This window comes from Adiantum capillus-veneris, chromosome 18 (genome assembly GCF_014529385.1).
Source record: "Adiantum capillus-veneris isolate H3 chromosome 18, ASM1452938v2, whole genome shotgun sequence".
In the NCBI taxonomy this organism is placed as follows: Eukaryota; Viridiplantae; Streptophyta; class Polypodiopsida; order Polypodiales; family Pteridaceae; genus Adiantum; species Adiantum capillus-veneris.
In genome coordinates, this window is record NC_140948.1 from 118,876,927 (window position 1) to 118,900,338 (window position 23,412).

General features: G+C 43.8%; 1 protein-coding gene and 1 non-coding gene across 6 annotated transcripts in view; both read left to right on the forward strand.

The window, feature by feature from the left end:
- The window catches only part of LOC147436289 (ubiquitin fusion degradation protein 1 B-like), an 80,209-nt gene that overhangs the window by 12,414 nt on the left and 44,383 nt on the right, over positions 1 to 23,412 (forward strand). For all 5 annotated transcript variants that reach the window (XM_086489219.1, XM_086489220.1, XM_086489218.1 and 2 more), the window contains exon 2: positions 16,620 to 16,713. In XM_086489219.1, the coding sequence (XP_086345345.1) occupies positions 16,711 to 16,713 (3 nt within the window). In that variant the 5' untranslated portion in view covers positions 16,620 to 16,710. The remainder of the gene's footprint in view (positions 1 to 16,619; positions 16,714 to 23,412) is intronic.
- On the forward strand, positions 7,687 to 7,759 carry TRNAS-GCU (transfer RNA serine (anticodon GCU)). Its single transcript has one exon. It is a non-coding gene; the product is annotated as a tRNA-Ser (tRNA).

A 23,412-nucleotide genomic window follows, 5' to 3' on the forward strand; every position in this document is an offset into this window, starting at 1 on the left:
CTTTGGTTACCACTAAAATTATTGTTGGCAATGGAAAAAGTAGGGTTTTTACCACACAAAGTGCTTGCATCCATAAAGTGCTTTCTCTTATGAAGTGTTATAACTTCAGACAAAGTGCTTATTGTTAAATGCAAGTTCTTTAAAAAAGTGCTTTATTTTATAAAGAAAGTTCTTCAACACTACACACAGTTTTTCATGACGAGAAAGTGCTTTTAAATTACATAAAGTGGTTTCATTATAAATAAAAGTGCTTTTAGATTTAACATAAAGCTTTCTTACCTTAAGAAAGTGCTTTGTTTTCTTAAAAAGTGCTTTTGATCTAGCAACAAAAGAAGCTCCAACCTCTTCTCGAGAGATACTCGAGGGCAAAACTTCACCTCGCGACGGGCTCATGAAGAAGATGGGCTCGCACTTTGTTTACACCACCTGTTCTCTTGTACGGGCATAGCTTGCATGTCCATGGTCCTGCACCGCCACCTTGACCACGTGCAGTAGAGTCGACTTCATCCCACCACGACCATGTTTGCACAGCGGGCCTCCTTCGAGAAGAGCCGGCTTGAGAAGTGAAGTTAGCTTGAGATGACATGATGGTGGAGAGAGAGTAGAGGAGAGCTTCAAAGTTGAGAGGGTAGAAGAGGGAGAGAGTGGGTAGAGAGACTCAAGGGTAGAGCTTGCCGAAGGTAGACCATAGAGAGGAGAGGCTTGAGCCTTGGCCCTTGAGGCTTGAGCAATTGCCAATGAGAGACCAAAGGGTGCTTTTATAGCCTCCCCCCAAAAGCAGACGTTGGGCTGCCCTGCTGACCGTTTCAAACGGCTAAAAAATTCGAATTTAAAAAAATGTCCTTTCCTTGCCGGCCGTTTTCCGGTCCGTCCCCTGCCATCCGGTCCGTCCCCGGTATGACAGCTTGCGTTCCCACCCTGCCTTGTGCTCAGCCGCCTGTTCCCAGCCGTTCAGCACCGTCCCCGACCCGGTTATGGCAGTCCCCCGCCCCTAAGCCCCGTCCCCTCCGTCCCCTGTAACTATGATGACTTCTCCTCCACCCGCGTTTTGACGCTGGCACCTACGTTTTTGGAGGGTCCTGCGTTTTCTGGAGTTGCTCTTGCGTTTTCAGCTAATAGTGGTATTGCTGGGTTTCTTGCCCCGTACCCCCGGCTTGGCATCCGGTGCCTTGCCGGGCCTTATCCTCTTCATTTCCATAAGATTATAGCCATTCCCCATTGCTGTTTTCTCTGTTTTCAGCCTATCAAAGGTTGTGACTTTGATTCCCCACCTTGCCTACCCCCTCTGCACCGCTCTGGACCCCGTCGGGAGCGTACGAGCACGCTGAAATTCACTGGACAGCAGCGTTTTCATCACCTCGCAGTCGCGTTTTTGGGTGGACAGCAGCCACATGATTTGAGTTTTTTTACACAGGATGAGGTTACCTCCTACCAAGACACCATCCTGTGGTGGTCCATGCGGTCTCTCATTGACTGCTGCAGTACACAATATCTTCAACATCGGCTTGATCATCTACTGGCGTACGATCCTTGGGGGATCCATTCATTCCAGCCATCATTCGGCGGTTGCGCACTCTAGAGGGGGGGGGGGGGGGGGTGACTCGTGGTTTGTTTTGGACACACCTATGCACTCATCAGAGGAGTTCACACGAGATATGGCCATGCTCGCAGCTCATGGCATATGGGATTCCATCATTCCCAGAGAAGACACCACCATCTTGGGTGGATAGACACTTACCGCTTGACCTCGACACGTCAGATCACTTGCTTACACAGGAGAATCTACATGGACTTACGGAGAGGATCGTGGATCTCTTCTTGGATAGGTTCATTGCTTGGATCTACAGATTGGAGTGGGACTTCAGTGCTTTGGACTCTCTTGGAGAGTTTACCCGCGAGATGCGGGAGATCAGGCATCCCGCGACTACATCTGGAGTCACCCGGAGCTTGGCTTGGATGGTAGTGCAGTTGCTCTTCTACACTCCTGATCATTTGGATTGCTATCTTCAGACTTGCTTACACTCACCCTCTGTAACCTTACAACAGACTTATTCCCCGGCTTGGGCAGTAGGCCACTCCTAGCTCATTCACATTGAGAGCCACACCGAGTCGCGGTTTGGTGGCATTGTTGGCGTGGATTATGTTTTGGTTGGACACCGGAGGACTGGAGACAGGAGATATATGCAGGACCGCTTGGACAGCCACTCCTCTTCTTAGAGGTTCTTCACAACACACTTCTTCGTCTGGCTTTCCCTTCTTCATACAGGATGTTTACGGTGCAGACAGCTTGGTTTGACACACCTCTTCTCAAAGGTCCTTCACAGCGTAGACTGTTGAGTTTGGCTTTCCCCTCATCTTGGATTACCCTACCTACTGACAGGACACCATCCGGTGGTGGTCCATGCGGTCTATCAGTGACTGCTGCAGCTTACAGTAGATTCTACAATGCAAACTGTTTAGTTTGGCTTTCCTTGTTTCGGAGGACGTTTACATCGTAGCTACATCTAGCCTTCTTGGAGTTTTTCACAGCTTAGCCACCTGGCCACCTTGGGTTGCAGGTTGCATTGACATGCTTTCGTGCATACTTATGACGGTTCTTGGGTTTTTCCTTTTTTTCTTCAGTCTGTTTTTGACTACAGACACCGCATATTCTACTGGGCAGGACCCTTGCAGGCCTATTGGCCCTCCTTTCACGACAAGGAGTTGTTTTTTACACTCAGTTCGGGGCAATATCTTCACCCTGTATCGGCGGAGTACAATAGTTCGCTACACTGCTTGTGACGGCACTTTACCATGGAGATCTCTCGAAGGTTGGGACACCCAGACTGTTGCTACACTCATGGAGTATCCTTCAGTGGACATGGCAACATACATCTTCATCATTTGCCTCACATCTTCGACTTCACGCGGTTTAGGTCTTGAGAGGGGGTGTTAAATTTACACCACTGTTGCTTCACATAGGTCTACGGCATACTTGTACGGCTTGTACGTCCCCGGGCTGGCCACCCATGTATAGGTTGCACTTTTGTCGGGCCACCCAGGTTTGGGGCGGCCGCCCACCTAGTATGGGCACCCGCTCATATATTTACCCGTGGGCACTCATATATATGGGGCCAGGGGGTACCCACTTCACACAGCATTTGGCATTTGTACATCACGCTAGCTCTCTCATAGAGCAGCGTTTTCTGTTGTAGGTCAGTGGGGGGCTGATCGCCTTCCTTTCCCCACACGTGCTGTGTCTACTGTCTCTCTCTCCTCTCATCTCTCACGCTTCCGCACACGCGCACTCTCACAATAACACCACTCATTCTTCAATTTACAAAGCCCTTTTGAGATCGAGGGAACTCTTGAAGTTCCACCCATCTTACTTACGAAAGATAAAATTTTGGAGGCCGACAAATTTGATCAAGATTTGGATATCGCATACTCAAAGGTTAAAGTGGCATTACAAAAACCATAGGCCAAGCAAGAACGTGTTGCTAACAAACATAGGAAATGGCTAGACATCAAATGCCTACTGAACCTTCGGACGACGCTCAACCAGAATTAGAAGAGACTAAAGTGATTTTGATTCTGGAATAGATACTTGCTCATAAAACCACATCACTCGAGGAAAAACAACACAAAGATTTCCGGTGAAATTTAGGAACTATCTACCTATGGATGCTCAGCTGATGAATTCGAAGGAATCAATAGATCATGATGATTTGATACAATTGTATAAAGAAGCCTTTGGGTTAACTTGATGAGGAATGATAAAAGGATGATCAATTTGACATGGTATGGCTGATGGCATGCTTCCATCGTTACCATGAGGTAGATGTTCACTTTTGTGTCTCTCCATAGACTTTGGGTGAACGATCGCATCCAAAGAGACATCAGTTGAAACCTTGCCCTTTGATGAGATTCAATGTCGTTTTATATGCATTGGAATGGTGTACACCCATGACATACTTCCCATACTTGATTGGGAGTATGATATTCTTTTATTTTTAAAAATTAAGCTGGCCAATTGACACATTTTCAGACGCAACCGAGGTGTCTACAACTAGCTTAAAAAAAAAAGAAGCATAAATGACATCATTGCATTAGTACACATAACTGCTTGATGAATGTTGAAAGTAAGCAAATTGCCACTCTTTTATTTTTCCTACAATCAAGGATGATTGCTTTGATTTTAGAAGGTTGTATGTGACGGATTTTAGGGCTACAATTTCTACGTCGAGGTCATAGACGCATATGATCAATGCGTTCTTTTGGCTAGTTGTAGATTCACTCTCCCTAGAGAGGTCCATGCCAATCTCTCTGTCAAAGCCAGAATCCTATGTGCCGTGATTTGTTTCTCTATGTAATGTATCTGCATCTGAAATCATTTGTGTGGCACTAAGAACATACGAGTGACCTCCATGCTGATAACAAACTGCTAATACAATTGACCAAGGGTAGTCCGGCATAGACCTGACATGTCCCAATGGATAGACTTGAGGTACACACAATTGCAACTCCTACTGCTATCTGCTCCCGCACACGAGACCACTGACATGCTCTCTACGTGGGTTGACCTAACCTCCTGAGAAAGCAAGGTTCTACCACTGACATGGTCTCTACGTGGGCTGCCCTAACCTCTTGAGAAAGCAAGGTTCTAGCAAGATCTCTTGGCAAGAAGTGTAAGGTGCTGCGGAAGTGAATTGCTCAAGATAGTGCTCCGAACTATGCTCAAGGGTTCCTTTTACTTACGGAAGGGAGAGCCTTCCGTTCTTTAATGAGAGAGTGCAAGTGATCACAAACAAAGTGGATAAACAGTGTGAATGAAGGTGCATGAGTCTGAGAGATAGAGAGAGAAGAGAATACGATACCAGAAAGTTGTCAAACCCTCCTCCAAGGGCCCCTCTCTCAATGGCGAGAGAGGTCTATGCTATTGATTGCACAATCTGGTACAAGATGCCGATGCAAGTTGCGAGGCTATGATGCAATGTGGATCTAGGATTGTAGACGACGCGAACGACGAGAACAGCGACGGCGTCGGCTGAAAATACTATCTTCGGGATTGCTCTTCTTCTGCTGAATTCTGCTGTGCAAAACATTGAATGTGCTGAGTCTACACGCTGATATCCTGGCTGGAAAACGCTGCCCTAAAGATGTCCAAAATGCTGGTCTTTACTGGTTCAAAAAAATGCTGTTCATGCTGTTCAAAAACGCTGGTCATGGGGCTGAATTCACTGCGGCAGCAAGGCTGAAAAACGCTGTTACAATGGTTGTACAAACGCTGTCTAAGGGGGCTGAAATCTCCAGGTCTTCAAGGGGTGAAAATGCTGAAAAATGCCAGGTGATCTTGGCTGAAAACGCTGGCTTTCTTTTGTCTTGGTTCTTGTTGAGAAGATGCTCCAGAGGGCCTGCTGCATGGGGTGCGTGTGCTCTCCTTCCCGCTTCTGCCAGAAATGCTAGCGCTAGGGTTTGCTTATATATTGCCTTATGCAAATTGCCCTACCCAGTTCCCAACAAAAGTCACTTAAAAATAACAAGTGAAAAATGTCAAAAATAGGGAAAATAGGTTCTGTGCACTGGAAAATGCTCCTGATGGATTTTGATGGTAATGTTGATGATCACGCTGTGTGCAACCAGAGGATATGCATCTAATCTAAGTGTCTGGACATGCACGGTCTGCGAACAGACTCACAAAAGTGCCAGATCACTTCCTATTTTAGACTGACTTGACTGAACTGAACTCTGGTCATGCTGTAGCTTGTCCACGGACAAATAGGGTTGGATGTGTCACGTGACATCCCCTCCTTTTCAAAGTGAGGTATTGGTACCGAACTGTTATGGCGTCGAGGGAGATTGCCAATAACATCCGGAATCCTGGAAAGGACTCTTCGTCAGCCCACTCTGATGCGTGGGTCATGCGATACTTGAACTTCATAAAGGTCTGCAACGCTTGCTTCTTTGGACTGCGCCGAAAGCGACAAATTCATCTGTGGCTCCTTCAATGCTGCACCTTTGTCTATAGTCATGCGTCTACTTTCGTGAAGAATCTCCGAGGTTGAAAATTTCTGAAACCACTTCCAACACAAAAACATGAACATACCCATTCCATGTAAAGTGATTGGAAAAATACTATTCCTTCGAAAAAATTGTGCATGCAATGGAGATGAACAAATAGATGGAGTGCCAACCCGTTCACCACACACACGCAAACAATGAGAACGATTCTTGTGTTTCTGATTTAAATCAATCAACTCTGGCAAAACACAATGGAAATGCCTATGCTTGATGCTCACTCCTTCTCGTGCTCTTCCGAAAACTGTGTCATGCCAAGGAAGAGACATGGAATGTGACTTCCTTGAATGCATACTTTTCAGCTTTTCATGAGAAATCTGCATACATCCGTGCTCATTTATGAGTGAATCGTGCTCATCGAACAATATGTTATGCCTGTGAAAAGAGATCACATAAGGACGGTGACTAAAATACAGGAAAGCATCACGAATGAAACACTCGAACAATGTGTGCTGACTAATCATTCGTACACATAATACTTCCTGTGGAGGTTCTTTGGACCTCGACTCGAGAGCTAAGATCTGTTCTTCGTGATTGATCGAATCTTCCTGTGGGGATTCTTTGGACCTAGGCTCGAGAGCCAAGATCGGTTCTTCCTGAGGGGGTCCATTCAAGCTCGGAGGGTCACGCCTTAGAGAAAGAATGGTATAGTTTGGGCATAAAAAGTGAATTTCATATAAAACTGCAATTAAAAACCCGGATGCCCGCACAACTAAGAATAGGTGACTTGCTTAAATCTAAAGAACCACGTAAAGACAAGTATGATGGTATAAAAACTAGTGCAGTTCCCTGTACAAAAGGTCCCTCCAGTTTACGATACACCAGTTCCAGAGGGAAATACTTCCTTTTCGAACCCTCAAGCACAGCCCAAGGATTGGGTGTTTTTTCTTCTTTTCTGTCGTTTTTCAAAGTTTATGATTTTGCCTTGCATTTTAAAGATTATTCCACTATACCATTACAACGCGTTGTGATTGGCTCGGTATGGCGCAGAAGGGGAACCAACAATAGCACTACGACTACGAGGTCAGGCCCAATGATTTCTCTATCTATCACTAAGGAAAGCAAGCAAGCCAGCTTTCCCCTCCGGTCGGCGGCAGTTTAGCAAGTGCGCTTTCAAATGGATGATGTTAAGGCTACAAGTGGATGCAAGGGGCAATTTAACTGCACAACCTAGCCACTATAGATGGCCCCTTTAAGACAGCCAGGCCGAAGCGGAGTGATCTTTTTTGCACACAAACAAACATAATCATTACATTACTATAAGTCTCAAGTCTGGGTGTAGCAGGACTTGAACCGGTGACCATTAGATTAAAAGCCCAATGCTCTACCAACTGAGCTATGCACCCAAATGTTATTGCATTATTATTGCTATTAATTAGCAATGAAATAGATTTCTATGTAGTAATTAAACAAAAAAGAACAACTCTGGCTTGAGCATATCACGATGGCATTATAGTAGTATACATAAATGAATGTTATCTAGGTAACTATCGCCAAGATTCCTTAGCCTCATTTGCTTCATGTCAACCATTAATACTGAAACAACAATTTTGCCAATACAATAGCCAAAATTTCAACAATGGCTTAGTAATGTTTTATAATAACTACGTAGCAGGTCCCCATTCTTGTTTCGGATTAGCTCAGTCGGTAGAGCAGTGGACTGCTAATCTGTGGGTCGCAAGTTCGAGTTTTGCATCCGGAGAAAATAACTAAAACACCGTGTAAAGTTTTAATTTCATGCACGGTTCTAAATGAGCGGAAAGATCGAAAATCTTTTTTTCGACTCTTACTCTCCTACTTCAGTCGTTGCTTTTTTTTTTGTTACTTCTAAAGTAGCAGCTCCTTAAGTGATTCTTTGGCTTAATTTTCCTACATTTTCCTAACAAGTGGCATATGGTAGTAGGATTATTGGCCACTTCTAACATAATATTAAAAAACAAAATTGCCGTTACTCAAATAAGCAAACATGAAACGTATGCTAGCTTATCCCTCTATAAGCCAAATTATATCTATTATGATTGGAGTATTTGTTGCAGACCCGAAGGTTATGCAAGTATAATAACTCATACGTTTATTTATATACTTATGCACCTAGAAACTAAAGCTTTAACTTAACTGCTCTATGCCAACACCGTCTGTAAGGACCGCACAATATTGCTTCCCCTCTTGGGTTCGGCTTTAGGCCAATTCTGGATCTCCTCTACCATCTTGCCTTTGTTTTTTGCCTTTCTTTCCTTCTCTTTCTCTTCTATTCCTGAAAAAGAAGCAAAAGCAGCTGTTTCATCACATCAGGAGGTTGGATTGTTTTTGGCTCGAGAAGACGCAAGGCAATGGAGTTTTGCTTCAAGTTCTTTGTTTAAAAGCACTATAGCACTTATGTTCCTCTTAATGGGAATAAAGCATTTTCATGTTTTGACGGCTTCACCCTTTCTGCCTGGGCTTTCTGTGGCACGACATCTCATTCGGCTAGAGATTTTCTAGCTTGACAACCACATCACTCTTAATTTAACTTTTTACGGCTACTTAATTTAAATGTGAAACATGGTCGTATCTCATTCGGCTAGCGACTTTATTGCCTGATATCTCATTTGGCTAGAGACTTTATTGCCTGATATCTCATTCGGTTAGAGAATAAATTGCCAGATATCTCATTCGGTTAGAGAATAAATTGCCAGATATCTCATTCAGCTAGAGAAGTAATGGCTTGTTACTCTTTCTACTAGAGAATAAACAGTGGAAACTTATAAAATAATTACTATTAACCATGATTTACTCTTCTTTTATCCCAAAAGCATCTTATATTATGCAGTTTAAACGCTGCAATTACTAATACGATCGTATTGATTTACGGCCCATTTACCCTCCAACACAAATCTATATAGCTATTCCCTGCATCTTACTAAAACCATAGCTATTCCTTGCATCTTACTAAAACGTATTACTCTAACTATACTTTTAACCCCAATTTAAGTGTTTTTAAACCTTATAATTGTTTAAAAATACATTTTATTAAAAAAAGAAACTTAAAAACAAAACAAACAACAAAGCTTTAAAATAGGCGTGTGTTATAAGGTGGAATAGGATAGATCAATAAGCACTAATGCCCAGAGCTGAAACCATATATCCCTACCAACTGAGACATGGTAGAATAAGCACCTTTTTAAGATCTTTTAGGCAAGAGCTAACGCAGCACCTAACTAAAAAGGCTGTTATCTTACCTACGCAGGAGATGATGCGTCTTGTCTCTTACAAATGAAGTTTTTCCTCAAATACTGGCTCTCAAAAAGCTGGCCCGCAATTTGCAAAAATCCGTACTGACTGCCACATCATCATCCCGATGCATTTTTAGGGTCTTGACATAAGGTTTGCCACGTCAGCAACCTTCCGCAAATTCAAGGTGGGGCCGTAGAGGATGCCACGTCAGCACTTTTAAGGTGTTTGGGTCTACTCGGATGGTTGTCCACACTCTGGTCTTCTTCAGTGGCTCTAACCCGTATGGGGCCTTTCCAATCACCAACTTGTGAAAGTAGACTGTCAAAAGCATTCCGATTACTGTCACAACTTTGTGACGTGGCCAGTTTCCAACTTAAAAGATTGGCCAAGTGGACAAAGGAGGGAGGTAAGGTTTTAAAAACCTAACCCCACCAACTTGCAGATATTGGCCAAGGGGCCTAAACTCTTAAAAAATAAAGCTTGGACCCCAAATTGCGTACGCATGCTGACGTGGCACCTCTGTACGGCTGACACAGATTTTGCGACACGTTTTATGTTGGCAACTTTTGGGCCTCTTGTACTGTTTATAAGAGTTGCCAGGGCCTCTCTCTCAGGCAGATTAGCTTGGGAGCACTGCAAAAAGAGGACCCTAGGACATTGTACCTTTTTGAAGCAATAATAAAGAAATACCGGAAGGGACGCCAGTCTTTGGGGCTAGTGCATTCGGAAGCGGAACTTCGCCACTTCGTGTCGACTCTCCTCTTCTCTCTCTCTCTCTCTCTCTCTCTATCTCTATTTAGTTTAGTTCAGTTCTTTGCAGTTTTCTCACCTGTGTTGCTGTAGATCTTCGGCTTGGAGTGTCCAAGTCCATTACAAGCTACTGCTTTTTTGTCTTTTACTGACCGTGGTAGTAGACCTTGCCGAGTTGGGAACTGCCTTCCCCTCAATGTCCTCTTTCCACTTTGTTAGTTGCTACAACTTTGTCAAAACGAACTTGTTCGAAAAAGAAGCTTCTTCAAAAAGCAACTTCTCCCAAGAAGGAACTTCTTCCCAAAAAGAAGCTTCTTCCAAAAGCAACTTCTTTTGAAAAGCAGCCTCTTCATAAAGCAACTTCTTTGAAAAACAGCTTGTTCAAAAAGCACTTCTCTAAAAAGCACTTTGTCAAAAAGTTTCTTCCAAAAAGCAATTTCTTTAAAAAGCTTTTTCTTCCAAAAAGCAAGAAGCTTTTATTGCCATAATTTGTCTATCTTCTTCTTCTCGTCTTCTGCTCATTCTCGAGAATGGAAAAGCACAACTTCCACAGTTAGTTATTGTAGTTCTGGACCGGATTGCTCTAAGAAGAACAATCCTCTGAGCGTTGATACCATTGTCATTGGCGAGGCGGTAGAATCACTTCAACAATCACTAGATTGAACCAAAACAACAAATATTTAACTTAAAAGAAAGAACATCACACTGTAAACTAGAGACACGGAGTGGTGGAGTTCCACTTTCAGAAGCATTGGCCCCAAAGTCAGGGGCCCTTTTGGTACTTTTTATATTCATCATCTAAGAGTACAACTGCCGAAGAGTCGCTCTACAGTCATGCAACCATGCATTCAATATGTCGACAACTATTTCAAAAGCTAGGTGCCCTAAAAAGCAACCATTGCTAAAAATTGCCCCCCCCCCTCTCCCTGCACACCCACACACACACACAAAAGAAAAAAAAAAGAGGAAAAAAATCTTTGCAAGTCAATGCTTCATCTTTGTCACTGAAAAAACAACCCCATTCGCCGCGTCATTTGCCCGCAAATCGCAGGGGGGTTTATGGCTTGCCCGTACAAGCTGCCACATTAGCAATTCAACTTCTCTCTCTCTCTCTCTCTCTCTCTCTCTCTCTCTCTCTCTCTCTCTCTCTCTCTACGGGCAGGGAAAACCGTCAGAGTCCAAGATGATTTAATGATGGAGAGGGTTCAAGTGATGATTAAATCGGAGCTCAGCTTTATGAGAGATGACATCAAGAAAGAGATGTACGCAAACGCAGAGAGTTATAAGAATTCTATGTATGTAGATATGAGGAAAGAATTGGATAAAGCGATGCTTGGTAAGCATGATGAGATGTATCTATCTGTGAAAGGGGAGATGCAAGCTCTAATGCGGGCAGAAGTGAATGTAATGGAATGTATTATGCAGAAAAAGTTGGATGAGGCAATTGCAAGCTTTGAATCTTGGAAAACCAATGTGGAAAAGTGCATGAAGGAAAAGGATGCAGTGATTGAAGAGCTTAAAGGGGAACTTGCAGCTTGCAAAATTACGCCCAAAATGGAGGGGGGAAATCAGCCCTCGATGTTAAAAGAGCTCGAAGAAATTAAGGAGCAGGTGAAAACTCTGCGCGAAGGGGAAGAACAAAACTCGAAAGAGGCTTCCTCATGGGCGGAGCGCCTTTATAAAACACAGGAGAAGGTTGACGAAGCAGAAAAATGGATTGAAGGTGCAAAGAAAGGGAAGGCCCGGATGCCAGAAGCCGCGCAGACTTCTACCATCATCAATATGACCATTGAGGAGGAACAAAAGAGGAGGAATAGAGCCCTCCATGTGCGTATTACTGGTATCAAAGACACTGAAAATGTAGAAGAAGAAGTGAAGGAACTCTTGTAGCGCATGGGCATCCCGGAACCTATGCACACAGGTGCTTGGAGAGTAGGAAAGAAGGGAGTGGATGAGAAGGGAAACGTCAAAGAGAGAGCACTTATTTTGCGTTTCCCGACTTTGGAAACAAGGAAGGAATTCCTGAAGAAGAGACCAGCACTTAAGAAAACTGGGATATTTATGGGGGATGACCTTACTTTAGCACAAATAGCACATATGCAAGAGGAGATCAAGGCAGCAAGGGAGAAGGGAAAAATTGCCTTTTATAGAGGAGGGAAAGTAGTGGTTTTGGAAAGACGCACAACATGACGGTGCGAGACATATGGGACCACACTCCGGATGGCGGCATGGAATTGTAATGGATCATATAGGCCGGATGTGGGTGCCTTTGAGGATAGCTTCAGAGATAGAGACATTGTCTTTTACTCAGAGACACATCAGAAATCTGGACAGTTGATGCCAAGTGTGACTGGTTATTCATGGGAGACAGCTTGTCGGCCAGACACTAGATCCCAGCATGGGAGTCGAGGTTCAGGAGGGGTAGCAGTCTTATTCAGGGAGGAGTTGCAGCCGGTATTACAGATTGTCCGGAGAGATGACCAGGCGAGATACATGTGGGTTAGATTGAGAGCTGAGACGTGCAGATTCTTATACATTGCTATATGTTACTTTCCCCCTAGCACATTAGTCTATACCTCACCTAGAGGGCAATTCCCTTTCTCTATACTTGATGATGACATATGGGAGTTCTCTAGAGTTGGAGATATCATTCTCTTGGGAGACTTTAATGCCAAGACGGCCAACTCCCAAACGGTATTTTATGATACCGCGGAGGAGATGCTTAGAGAGATGGATATATCGGAGATGGGGCTGGACAGACACTCACAAGATAGAGAGCACACAGAGTATGGGAGATATCTCATGGAGATGACGACTACGCATGGTTTGGCCATGCTTAATGGTCTAGAGATTTTTCCTTCGTCTGGGGGATTCACATGCTTTTCACACAGACATGGGGCCAGTACAGTGGACTGTATCATGACTTCACCGAGCTTCATCTCTAGTATTCAGGATCTCAGTGTGGGACCTAGACCTGTTGGAGTAGCAGTGGACCATGCTCTCCTGACTTTTTCAGTCTCTTTCCAGTACAGTGCCTCTCAGACACCAGGGAGGATTGCACACACACGATATACTTTTACACTAGAGATGGACTCAGTTTATGTGGAGGAGATTTACAGGCGGATGTGGGCAGTCGAGCCTGTATATACCATGGAGGAGATCACCACTCTATTGACGGAGATCTTGCATGGGGCAGCAACAGAGGCATACCCACACAGTCAACCAAATCAGAGAAGACGTTCTGGGAACATGCCTCAGAATAGTTGGTATGATGAGGAGTGCAGAGAGATGAGAGTTTAGATTCAGAGCGAGCTTATACTTGGAGTCATTACATATAGACAGTCTCGGATTGCCCTTCGGCTTTAGTGCGACGGAAGAAGCGGGCCTTTTTAGCCCAGATGGAACGTGATTTGTATCAGCTCTTTTTGAGTCGAGATTCAGGTGAGGCCTGGCGTCTCTTCCATGAGCACTCACCTCCTCCAGTGATTACTTCTCCCGAGATTTGGGGTCAGTATGCAGCATCATTATATACAGTACCTGGGCAACCACCATTACCAGACCCTCTAGAGCCATGTCCAGCCACTAGTACCTTCTTTACCACTGAGATGGTGACAGAGGTTCTTGCGTGCTTGTTTAACCGTGTCATGTGTGAGGGACTACCCGAGTCTTGGACATTATCTACTATTGTACCTCTCTTCAAGGCAGGGGACCCCGCGGTGCCAGGGAACTACCGTACTATTATGATAGGGCACACATTGGCACGGTTGTATGCATCCATTCTTGAACAACAACTGAGTAAATGAGCAGAAAATGAGGGCATACGAGCAGCAGGACAGGCTGGATTCAGGAGGGGTTTCTCCACTTTGGACCATATTCTTACACTCAGAGCCATTATTGAGGAGGGTCGGGCACATGGGAGACGGATGTATTGTTGCTTTGTGGACTTCCGCAAAGCATTTGACATAGTGCCGAGGGCCAGATTGATGCGCAGGCTACTGAAGTTGGGAGTACCCACAGAGATCATATGGGGGATCATGGCTTTATACGGCTCAGTGACTGGCCAGGTACGCACTCTTGAGGGGATTTCTGACATTGTTCATTCCACTATTGGAGTGAAACAGGGGTGTCCTTTGTCCCCTACACTTTTTGGTATGTATGTAGATGAGGTCTCTGACTACATTGACAGAGAGGGCGACAGAGGTGCTCAGCTAGCAGGGACATGGATCCCTTTATTATTATATGCTGATGATATTGTGTTGATATCAGAGTCACCAGAGGGCATGTAGAGACAGTTGGATGCATTGCACAGCTTTGCAGAGGATAGTGGATTGTCTGTGAACCTTGGTAAAACCAAGGTTATGGTGTTTAACACCACACCACAGTGGGTCAAGAGATCGGCACCTACACTCGTATATGGTCAGGACACTGTGGAGTACACAGATGAATATACATATCTGGGGGTGGTATCCACGGGACCGAGGTTTACTCTGAGGAGAGCAGCAGAGACTAGACTGTCCAGAGCCTATGCGGCATTGGGAGGGCTAGAGAGGATGTGTTCGCAGGTTCAGTTTCAAGAACCACGAACAAAGCTATGGCTCTTTGATACTTTGGTTGCTTCAGCTATGCTTTATGGGGTCTAGGTTTGGGGATCATCTGTGAATCAATGAAAGTTGGAGGAGCATGGAGAGACCCTTGGTATTTATGATATCCCGGATGATTAGAGCCAAGGCCTCCGTACCACATGCGATTATTCGAGCGGAGGTAGCCGCCCCTCCTATAGAGATTGAGGCTCTTACCAGATCAGTGTCCTTTATGCACAATCTATGGGATACACATAGAGGCAGATATACTAGATTGGCCCTTGAGTCCTCTAGACAGTTAGCGATGCAGGGAGACGCATCATGTTGGTATGCGCAGATGACCTCATGGTTTCAGAGGCATGGTTTCAGCATGGATAGATTTCCTCCTTTTCAGTATTCCCTGGATGCACCCTCCCTGCCAGTCACACAGACGGAGATCACTAGACTCATTCGTCAGGATCTTATACAGTTGGACACCAGGAGGACATGGGTAGAGCCGATGCAGGAGTTGGACACGAAGATGGCTTTCTACAAAGAGCATCTTCTCCAACTTTCGGGAGATGGGTTTGTGATTCGTCCGAGCTACATGGACACTCACTTGTCTCATGGTCTGCGATGTGCTATTGGTCAGATTCGCACATCCTCACACCAGCTGGAGATTGAGACGGGTAGATTCAGAGGGATACCACCGGAGTCTAGGATATGCCAACTATGCGATACAGAGCCAGAGACAGAGCTACACTACATATGCCACTGCACTGTGTATTATGAGATACGAGGGCGCTTCCATTGCTTATTCAGGGAGGGTTTTGGACCCCTAGATAGAGTCATGAGGTATCAGGATCAGAGATGCCTTGGCTTATATCTACTTGAGCTACACCGACATAGAGATAGTCTGCTGAGGAGACATGGAGTACGACAGTCACAGAGACAGATCACAGACTTCTTTGGATCGAGGGAGCCAGGAGACCAACCACCAGCACAGGGTTGTACCCACATTCATACAAGAGGCACCCTCATTGACAGGGCGACTGAGCTCGGGAGATCGAGACGACCACGACCGAGACACAGGAGCACACTCCATCGACAGAGACTGCAGCAGAGGATCAGAGGCATTCTAGCACGACACCCAGAGTGTCATTGAGGGCCTATTCTACATTTTCACATTTCACATTTCACACTTCATTTTCAGTTTTCATTTTTACATTCAGTACTTTTTGTACTCGTACTACAGACATTGTATTAGATTCACCACTTTGTATCTGATGGTCTCATAGGTCATGTTGCCCTTTTGAAGACGTTAATATATCATTTCATTTCATCATTTCATCTCTCTCTCTCTCTCTCTCTCTCTCTCTCTCTCTCTCTCTCTCTCTCTCTCTCTCTCTCTCTCTGTGACTTCAAGTGTGCCACGCCATCACTTTGTGATAGCGGGCTATTGACAATGTGTGGTGATTGACGCTCTAGTGAGCGGGGTGGTTGTTTAACTACCAAAGGAAACTTGTTATTTTCAAAGTTGAAGTGAAGTTACAATTTTATAGGTGTAAAAACATGCTAGGATTTTTTGCATCAATCATTATTTGACAATTCTTCGTAATTGGACATTAGAGGTGCACCATACGGTTGATATTCAAGTGTATATGTATCTTGTGGTGTTGAAACACATTCGCAGCTTGAAGCTTGTAGCTTGTAGCTTGTAGCACTGCTGTTTTTCAAATTAGTGCAAATCTCTCACATCTTAGCAAGGATATCATGGTGTCCTAGGGCATTAGGGTGGGACAATTATAGGAGGATCGGGACCCAAGTACTTGTGAAGGCTGAGGCCTTGTTAACTTCATAGTAACATCCAATGGTTTCTATCTTTTAAAGCCGTTTTGAAGCAAGATTTCTCCAAAAGTGCACAAATGTGACGTAGGAACTTCTGGCCTTGTTAATTTCTATTCTTCAATTTATGCATCCTCTCTATCTGCTTTGATGTCTCCATCTTTCACTAATATTGTTTGATAACCATGTTTGCAGGTATTGTGATCTTTTCGAACAATCTTTCCTTGGAGTTGCAACACCATACACATTCACACCTCATTGTGAATTCATTTAATTATCAACAAGCATGGTATGTGGTCTTATGATCTTTATGTGTAGTTTTTTATTAAAAGAAATTTCAAGTAGCTATTTTAATTTGCATGACGTTGTTGAAGTAAGTTTGGCTATTTGTGCATACTATAGGATGTAGACAAATATCATGCTTGAAAGAACAAATATTGGCTCCATGTTGGAACTTGGGTCTTTTCTTCTATCTAAGAGGTCTTGTGCTGCATGTTCTTTCATTCTTAATGTCCAAGGAATTATACCTAGTTTCTGAAGATTTGCATAAATTTAGGAAAAATCGAGGCATAGGTCCTCAAGGTTTTATAGATGGTAAATGTTCTTGTGAGGATTAGTTCTAAGTTGGTAAGATTTAGAGGGATTTAGTGATTGAGAGAGAGAGAGAGAGAGAGAGAGAGAGAGAGAGAGAGAGAGAGAGAGAGAGGAGATGAGATGAGATGAAATGTTATATTAGCCGTCTTCAAAAGGCCAAAATGACCTATGAGACCAAAATGGTACAATAATGGTGGATCTAATCCAATGTCTGGGTACAAAAATAAAATAAAGTGAAGTACAGTGAAAGACTAAAAACATCATCATCATCATCACCATCATTAGTGCCCGAGGATGCCCAGCATCGGGCGTTGTCCGAGAAAGTACTGCATCGGTCGCTGAAGAGCTGCGTCAATGTCCACCTCTGTAAATAGTCGTAGTGGGCATCTCACATGTTGTGCTAGAATAGTCCTGATCCTCTGATGGAGCTTCCGTCGATGTCGTGGTCGCCCTCGTAGATGTGGGCGTCTAGCTCTCCCGAGCTCAATGGCTCTGTCAACTAATATACCTCTGGTATAAGTGGGCTCTGAAGTTTGTTGTGGAGCATGCTCATCTGGCTGCTGAGCCCTTGCTTTAAAGAAGTCAGAAGGCAGTAATCTCCCTTCGTGAAATGTCTCCTATTGCCTGATTTCCTCAAGAGACTCTCCGTGTGTTTGCGCAGCTCTATCAAAAACAAGCCGAGGCATCTTTGATCTTGATATCTCATGACTCTAGCCAATGGTCCAAAGTCCATTCTGAATAGATAAGGAAAGCGGCCTCGTATCTCATAGTATACTGGACAATGACAAATGTGATGTAACTCTGTCTCTGGCTCTATATGACAAAAGAGAGAGAGAGAGAGAGAGAGAGAGAGAGAGAGAGAGAGAGAGAGAGAGAGAGAGAGGAGTTACAGGATAGCGTGAGTGCTACTGTACGAAGCTTGCAAAGGCCTGTCGAGCCCTAACCCTACTTGTTGCTCTACAGTCCGTTGCAGAGGCTTCAGGGCCGATTTTGTCGCGCACATGCCTGCAGAACTCACGAGGAATTTCTTACTGTAGCCCACCTGCCCAGCTTCAGCGTGTTCCTAGCCCGCCTTACACCTCATTTCGGTGCCACCCTTCCAGCCTGGCCTTGCCTGGTTTGCTGCCGCCGCCCTGGTTCCATTCAGTATGCCTATTGTGGCTTTCTGCGCTACTGCTACTGCCATTTCACCTTGCTGTTTTTTGCAGCCAGCTATGGCTCCTTTTGTGCAGTTCTTCCATCTTGTGTGGCCCCTTCTCGCCCTTGGGTACCAGCCTTTCCGCCTTCGTCCTTGTTTGCCGGCTGCAACCCTCACTGCGATAACCTTGCATACACTTTGTTCACCTGCCACGGAGGTTTGTGCTTGGACATTCGACGCTTTAGGCTGAAAATGACAACTGGTCCCACAATGGTAGTGGAAAACCACTTGGAGGGTCTCCTGTAGACGATGCTCAACTTGGCAGTTCTATGGTATTGCCTCTTGGGTGGGAATTGCCCTTGTGCTTTCTTGGTTTGCTATTTTTAAGTTAATAATGTTTTGTTTTATCTAGTTTTGTTTCGTAGCAAATAAAGTGATTTAGTTCTTTTCTTCTTTTCTTTTATTGTGTCCCTTGCTTTTTTTGTTTTATGAGTGCTTTATTCCCTCTTATAATTCGTGAGTTCAGACTAATTTGAACTTATTTAGGTATATGTATACATATTTTCTTCGTTCTGTTGTTTCTTATTTGCAATTTTGTGCGAGTGTGTGGAGTACGATTTTGTGTGTTTTGTTTCTTGGGTAAAGTTTGTCTTTAGAGCACGTTTTCTTTCGTTTTATTTGCTTGTTTTCTCTTTGTTTTTGCTGTTTCTTTCATCCTGTTTTGTCTTCCTTTGTTGTTGTTTTTTTTTTTTTGGGTTTCAGCACTATATATATATATATACATATATATATATATATATATATATATATATATATATATGTATATATATATATATATGTATATATATGTATATATATGTATATATATATATATATATGTATATATATATATGTACATATATATATATATATATATATATATATATATATATATATATATATATATATATATATATATATATATGTATATATATATATATATGTATATATATGTATATATATGTATATATATATATATATATGTATATATATATATGTATATACATATATATATATATATGTACATATATATATATATATATATATATATATATATATATATATATATATATGTATATATATATATGTATATATATGTATATATATGTATATATATGTATATATATATATATATATATATATGTATATATATATATATATGTATATATATGTATATATATATATATATATATATATACATATATATATATATACATATAGAGAGAGAGAGAGAGTGCTGAACCTTGCCGAAGAAACCCCTCGTCGAAACACTAACACTACCTGGCGCGAAGCTTCTACAAACCCTCGTGCTTCTTCTCCTCCTTCACTGCTTTGTCCCGACCTCACACAACCCTTAATCACTCGCGTTGTCGTTATATCACCCGCCCTGCCCTCCCGTTACCTGCTTTGCTTTTGCGCGCCTTCCTTAGCCTCGCGACGCATTGTCACGTGCACATCTAACCCTATGTGTACGTGGACAAGCTACTTCATGACATGGGTTTAGTTCAGTTCAGTCAGTTTAGAATAGGAAGTGTTCTGGCACTTTTGTGAGTCTGTCGTAGACCGTGCATGTCCAGACACTTAGATTAGATGCATATCCTCTGGTTGCACACAACATGATCATCAGATTTCCATCAGAACCCATCAGAAGCATTTTTACAATGCATAGACCTATTTTCCCTATTTTTGACATTTTTCACTTATTATTTTTAAGTGACTTTTGTTGGAAACTGGGTAGGGCAATTTTCACAAGCTTGTATATAAGAAACCTAGTGCTAGCACTTGCTGGCAGAAGAGGCAGAAGGAGCACTTGCTCAACATGCAACTTCTCAGCAGGGACCCCAAGATGCTCTAGCGTTTTTGTATCACAGCAGAGAAGCTAGCGTTTTTGGATCAAGACCAGCCCTGTCGTTTTTGTTCAGTAAATCAGCCCGGTGACAACAAGACACAACAGATCAGCCCTAACGTTAGTAGATTCCACAGCAACAACAGATCAGCCCTAGCGGTAGTAGATTTCCCCCGCAGATAACAGAATTCAGCCCTAGCGTTTTTGGTTGAAGATCAGCCCTTTGCGTTTTGTAGTTCCATCGCGACAAGATACACAGTAGCATCAGTGTTTTGAGTTTTCAGCAGTCAGACATCGCAGAACAAGTCAACCTCGCAGATCTCACCTTTCTGCAGTAGATCCTCGCTGCACGGTCAGATCCCGCGAAGTTTGCAGTTCCAGCCCCGAAAAAGCAGATTTCAGCATCTGCGTTTTCAGCACATTGTCGTCGCACCGTCGTCATCGACGTCGTCACCGACATAGAGTCAGAATTCAGCAGATAAAGATTTGCAGATTTCAGCCATTAGCATTTTCAGTTTTCAGCCCGTCTCGTCGTCGACATCGTCCGCAAGTCCAAGCATTGTAGAGATTTGTGCAATCATAAGTAGACCGCTCTCGCCATAGAGAGTGGGGCCTTCGGAGGAGGGTTTGACAACATTCTGGTGTTGTATTCTTCTCTCTCTATCTCTCAGTCTCATGCACCTTCATTCACAGTGTTCATTCACTTTGTTTGTGATCATTTGCACTCTCTCACTAAAGGAATGGATGGCTCTCCCTTCCGTAAGTAAAAGGAACCCTTGAGCACAGTTTGGAGCACTCATCTTGAGCAAAGTTCAACATTCACTTCCGCTGCACCTTACATTGGTATCAGAGCTTTGACAGTGTTCTGTATCACTCAAGGAAAGAACCACAATTTTTTTTTTTGCTTGTTGCGGTCGCACGTAACCCAAGTCCTCTTGGGCGTGTCGATTCCTAATTGTGTTTTTGAAGAGTGACAGGAAACCCAAGAAAGAAGGGCTTGTCTAGCCTCCCCTTGTGCCTCTTTTCACTCATTGAGAGCAGACCGTGTACTTAGCGGACGGCCAATCGACGTGAGGTGGGAAAAAACAACCTTGGTGTGAGTGCACGGTCGCGAAGGGATGCGCCCGCGGAAAAGAGTAGAACTCGGGTGAAGAGAAGATCCTTCTCTAACATAGATTGCAAGCGAAAGAAGAACGGCAAGACCCTCAAGAACTCAAGAACCACACGAACCCAAGACCCACAAGAACCCAAGTTCCTCGTGAACTTAAGAACCAAAGATCACAATGTATGGTCATCATTCGAAGCGGAATGGATACTTTGCATGAAGGTGATGGGCATGACAATAGAGAAGAAGAATCTCACCACCAAGGAGGTTTTTCGGACCCTCCTCCTTCCTCATCTACGCCACGGGTTGTACCAAATCCTATGGAGGTTTTGGTCAAGTCGATGATGGCGTGATGGCACAACAACAAGAAGCGAATCGTGTTGCGATGGCACAACTAGAAGCGAATTGCATTGCCATGGAGCGTGAACGCCAAACCAGACAGGAAACCTTGGACCGTGAAGCGCGACGAGCGGCCGAGGAACGAAAAGAAAGAAAAGCACAAAGAAAGGAGGCTACCGAAGAAAGACGAGTGGCCTTGGAGGCCGATCGTGAGGCAAACTACGCATGCAAGAATTGGTTCGACAGGTTCTCGCCTCGAAGTCCGAGCCAACCAGAGACGTTGGTAGTTCCTCAAGTGGCGCAAGCCGAGATTCGGACTCCAACAACCCAGTCACAGAGAGGATCTAGTTAAGTAAGATGGTAAGATGGATGCTACGATTATTTATCCTTGGTTGCATCAATTTAATGCTTATTTTGCGACAACTAAGAAGACAGGAAATATCAAGGTTTTGATGTCAGCTATGTACCTTGCCGGTGATGCCATCAATTGGTACCACGCATGGCAAGAGGCACAGTTGGCCACGCACCTAGAGGAAGCCGAGGATGGCGCGCCCCTTTCCTTCAATTGGGCCGACTTCCAAGACAAGCTCAAGGCGCGGTTTATGCCCCCACAATACCTAGCACGGTTGAAAGACGATTGGCGCAGTCTCAAGCAAAATGGTATGCCAGTTATGTTTTTCTCTAATCGTGTTTTGCAGCTCGGCACCCAATTACGCAAATCGGATGATGAGCGCAAAGAGGCTTTCATTTTCAGGTTGGACGACTATATCAGGTTTGATGTCGAAGTCCTCGACCCAATCGATCTCAACAAGGTGGTAGCGATTGCTCTGTACAAGAGATGAAGCACAACAAGGGAAAGCCTAAGGAAAACAAGACTTCTCTAAGTACCACTCAGACTCCTCAAAACGGTAAGAATGTAAGAATGGTAACTCTTCTAACCAATCTTCCAATAGTCTCTCAGAAAAGAACTCTCCAAATGAACTTAAGGGTAAAGCTAACACAATTGCTAAACCTAAGCTCACTCCAGATGAAAAGGCAAAACAAGGAATTTTAGGAGGATACATCACGTTGAAACAGCAAAGCACTTATTCTAAGGAAGGTCGTTGTTTTCATTGTCACATCAAGGATCACATAAAAAGAAGATGTCCTAAGCTTGAATCTAAAGACACTAAAGAACCCACAGAACCCACAGAACCCACTTCCTCTGTCAATGGAATAAATGAGAACATGAGTGTGACCCAAGTCTCTCACGATCCTTCCATTGATGAGTCTCTCAGTAAGTGTTATGGTCATGTGAATGGTCAGCGTTTTGTCATATTGTTTGACCCTGGTAGTATGCATGATGTGATTAGTGACTCCCTTGTCGAAAGAGCCCGCTTGGAGGTTAGCCAGACATCTCCTTTCAAGGTGTCGAGCTTCGCTCTCGGTATGGACTCTCTCATCACACAAGAGTGCCTTGATGTTTTGTTCACTGTCCAACAAGCGTCCTCCCGCAGAATATTTGTAGTCTCTCCTCTCTCAGGATGTGATATGCTTTTAGGCATTCGATGGTTTCATGAGCATAACCCTCTCGTTGATTCGGCAGCTAGTACGTTCACTTTGAATGCTAAAAGTGACTCTCCCATTGTCATTCGTGGGGAGCAAGTTGTTCATTCTTCATCTCTCATTTCTAATGTACAGGCGAAGATTGACAGGATTTAGGAGAAGGAGACTCTCTCAGTCTCGTCTTCTCCACAACAAGATACACATGATTTGGATGATAATGACAAGCATGATAACGATTTGCATGATCCAGGTGTGGTTACTCAGGAGCATGATGATTTGCATGATCAGGATGTGATTATTCACAAGGATGATGGTTTAGTTGCTACTTTGTCTAGTGAAGCTAACCTCATTGCAGATTCGATCAATCACGAAGAACCGATCT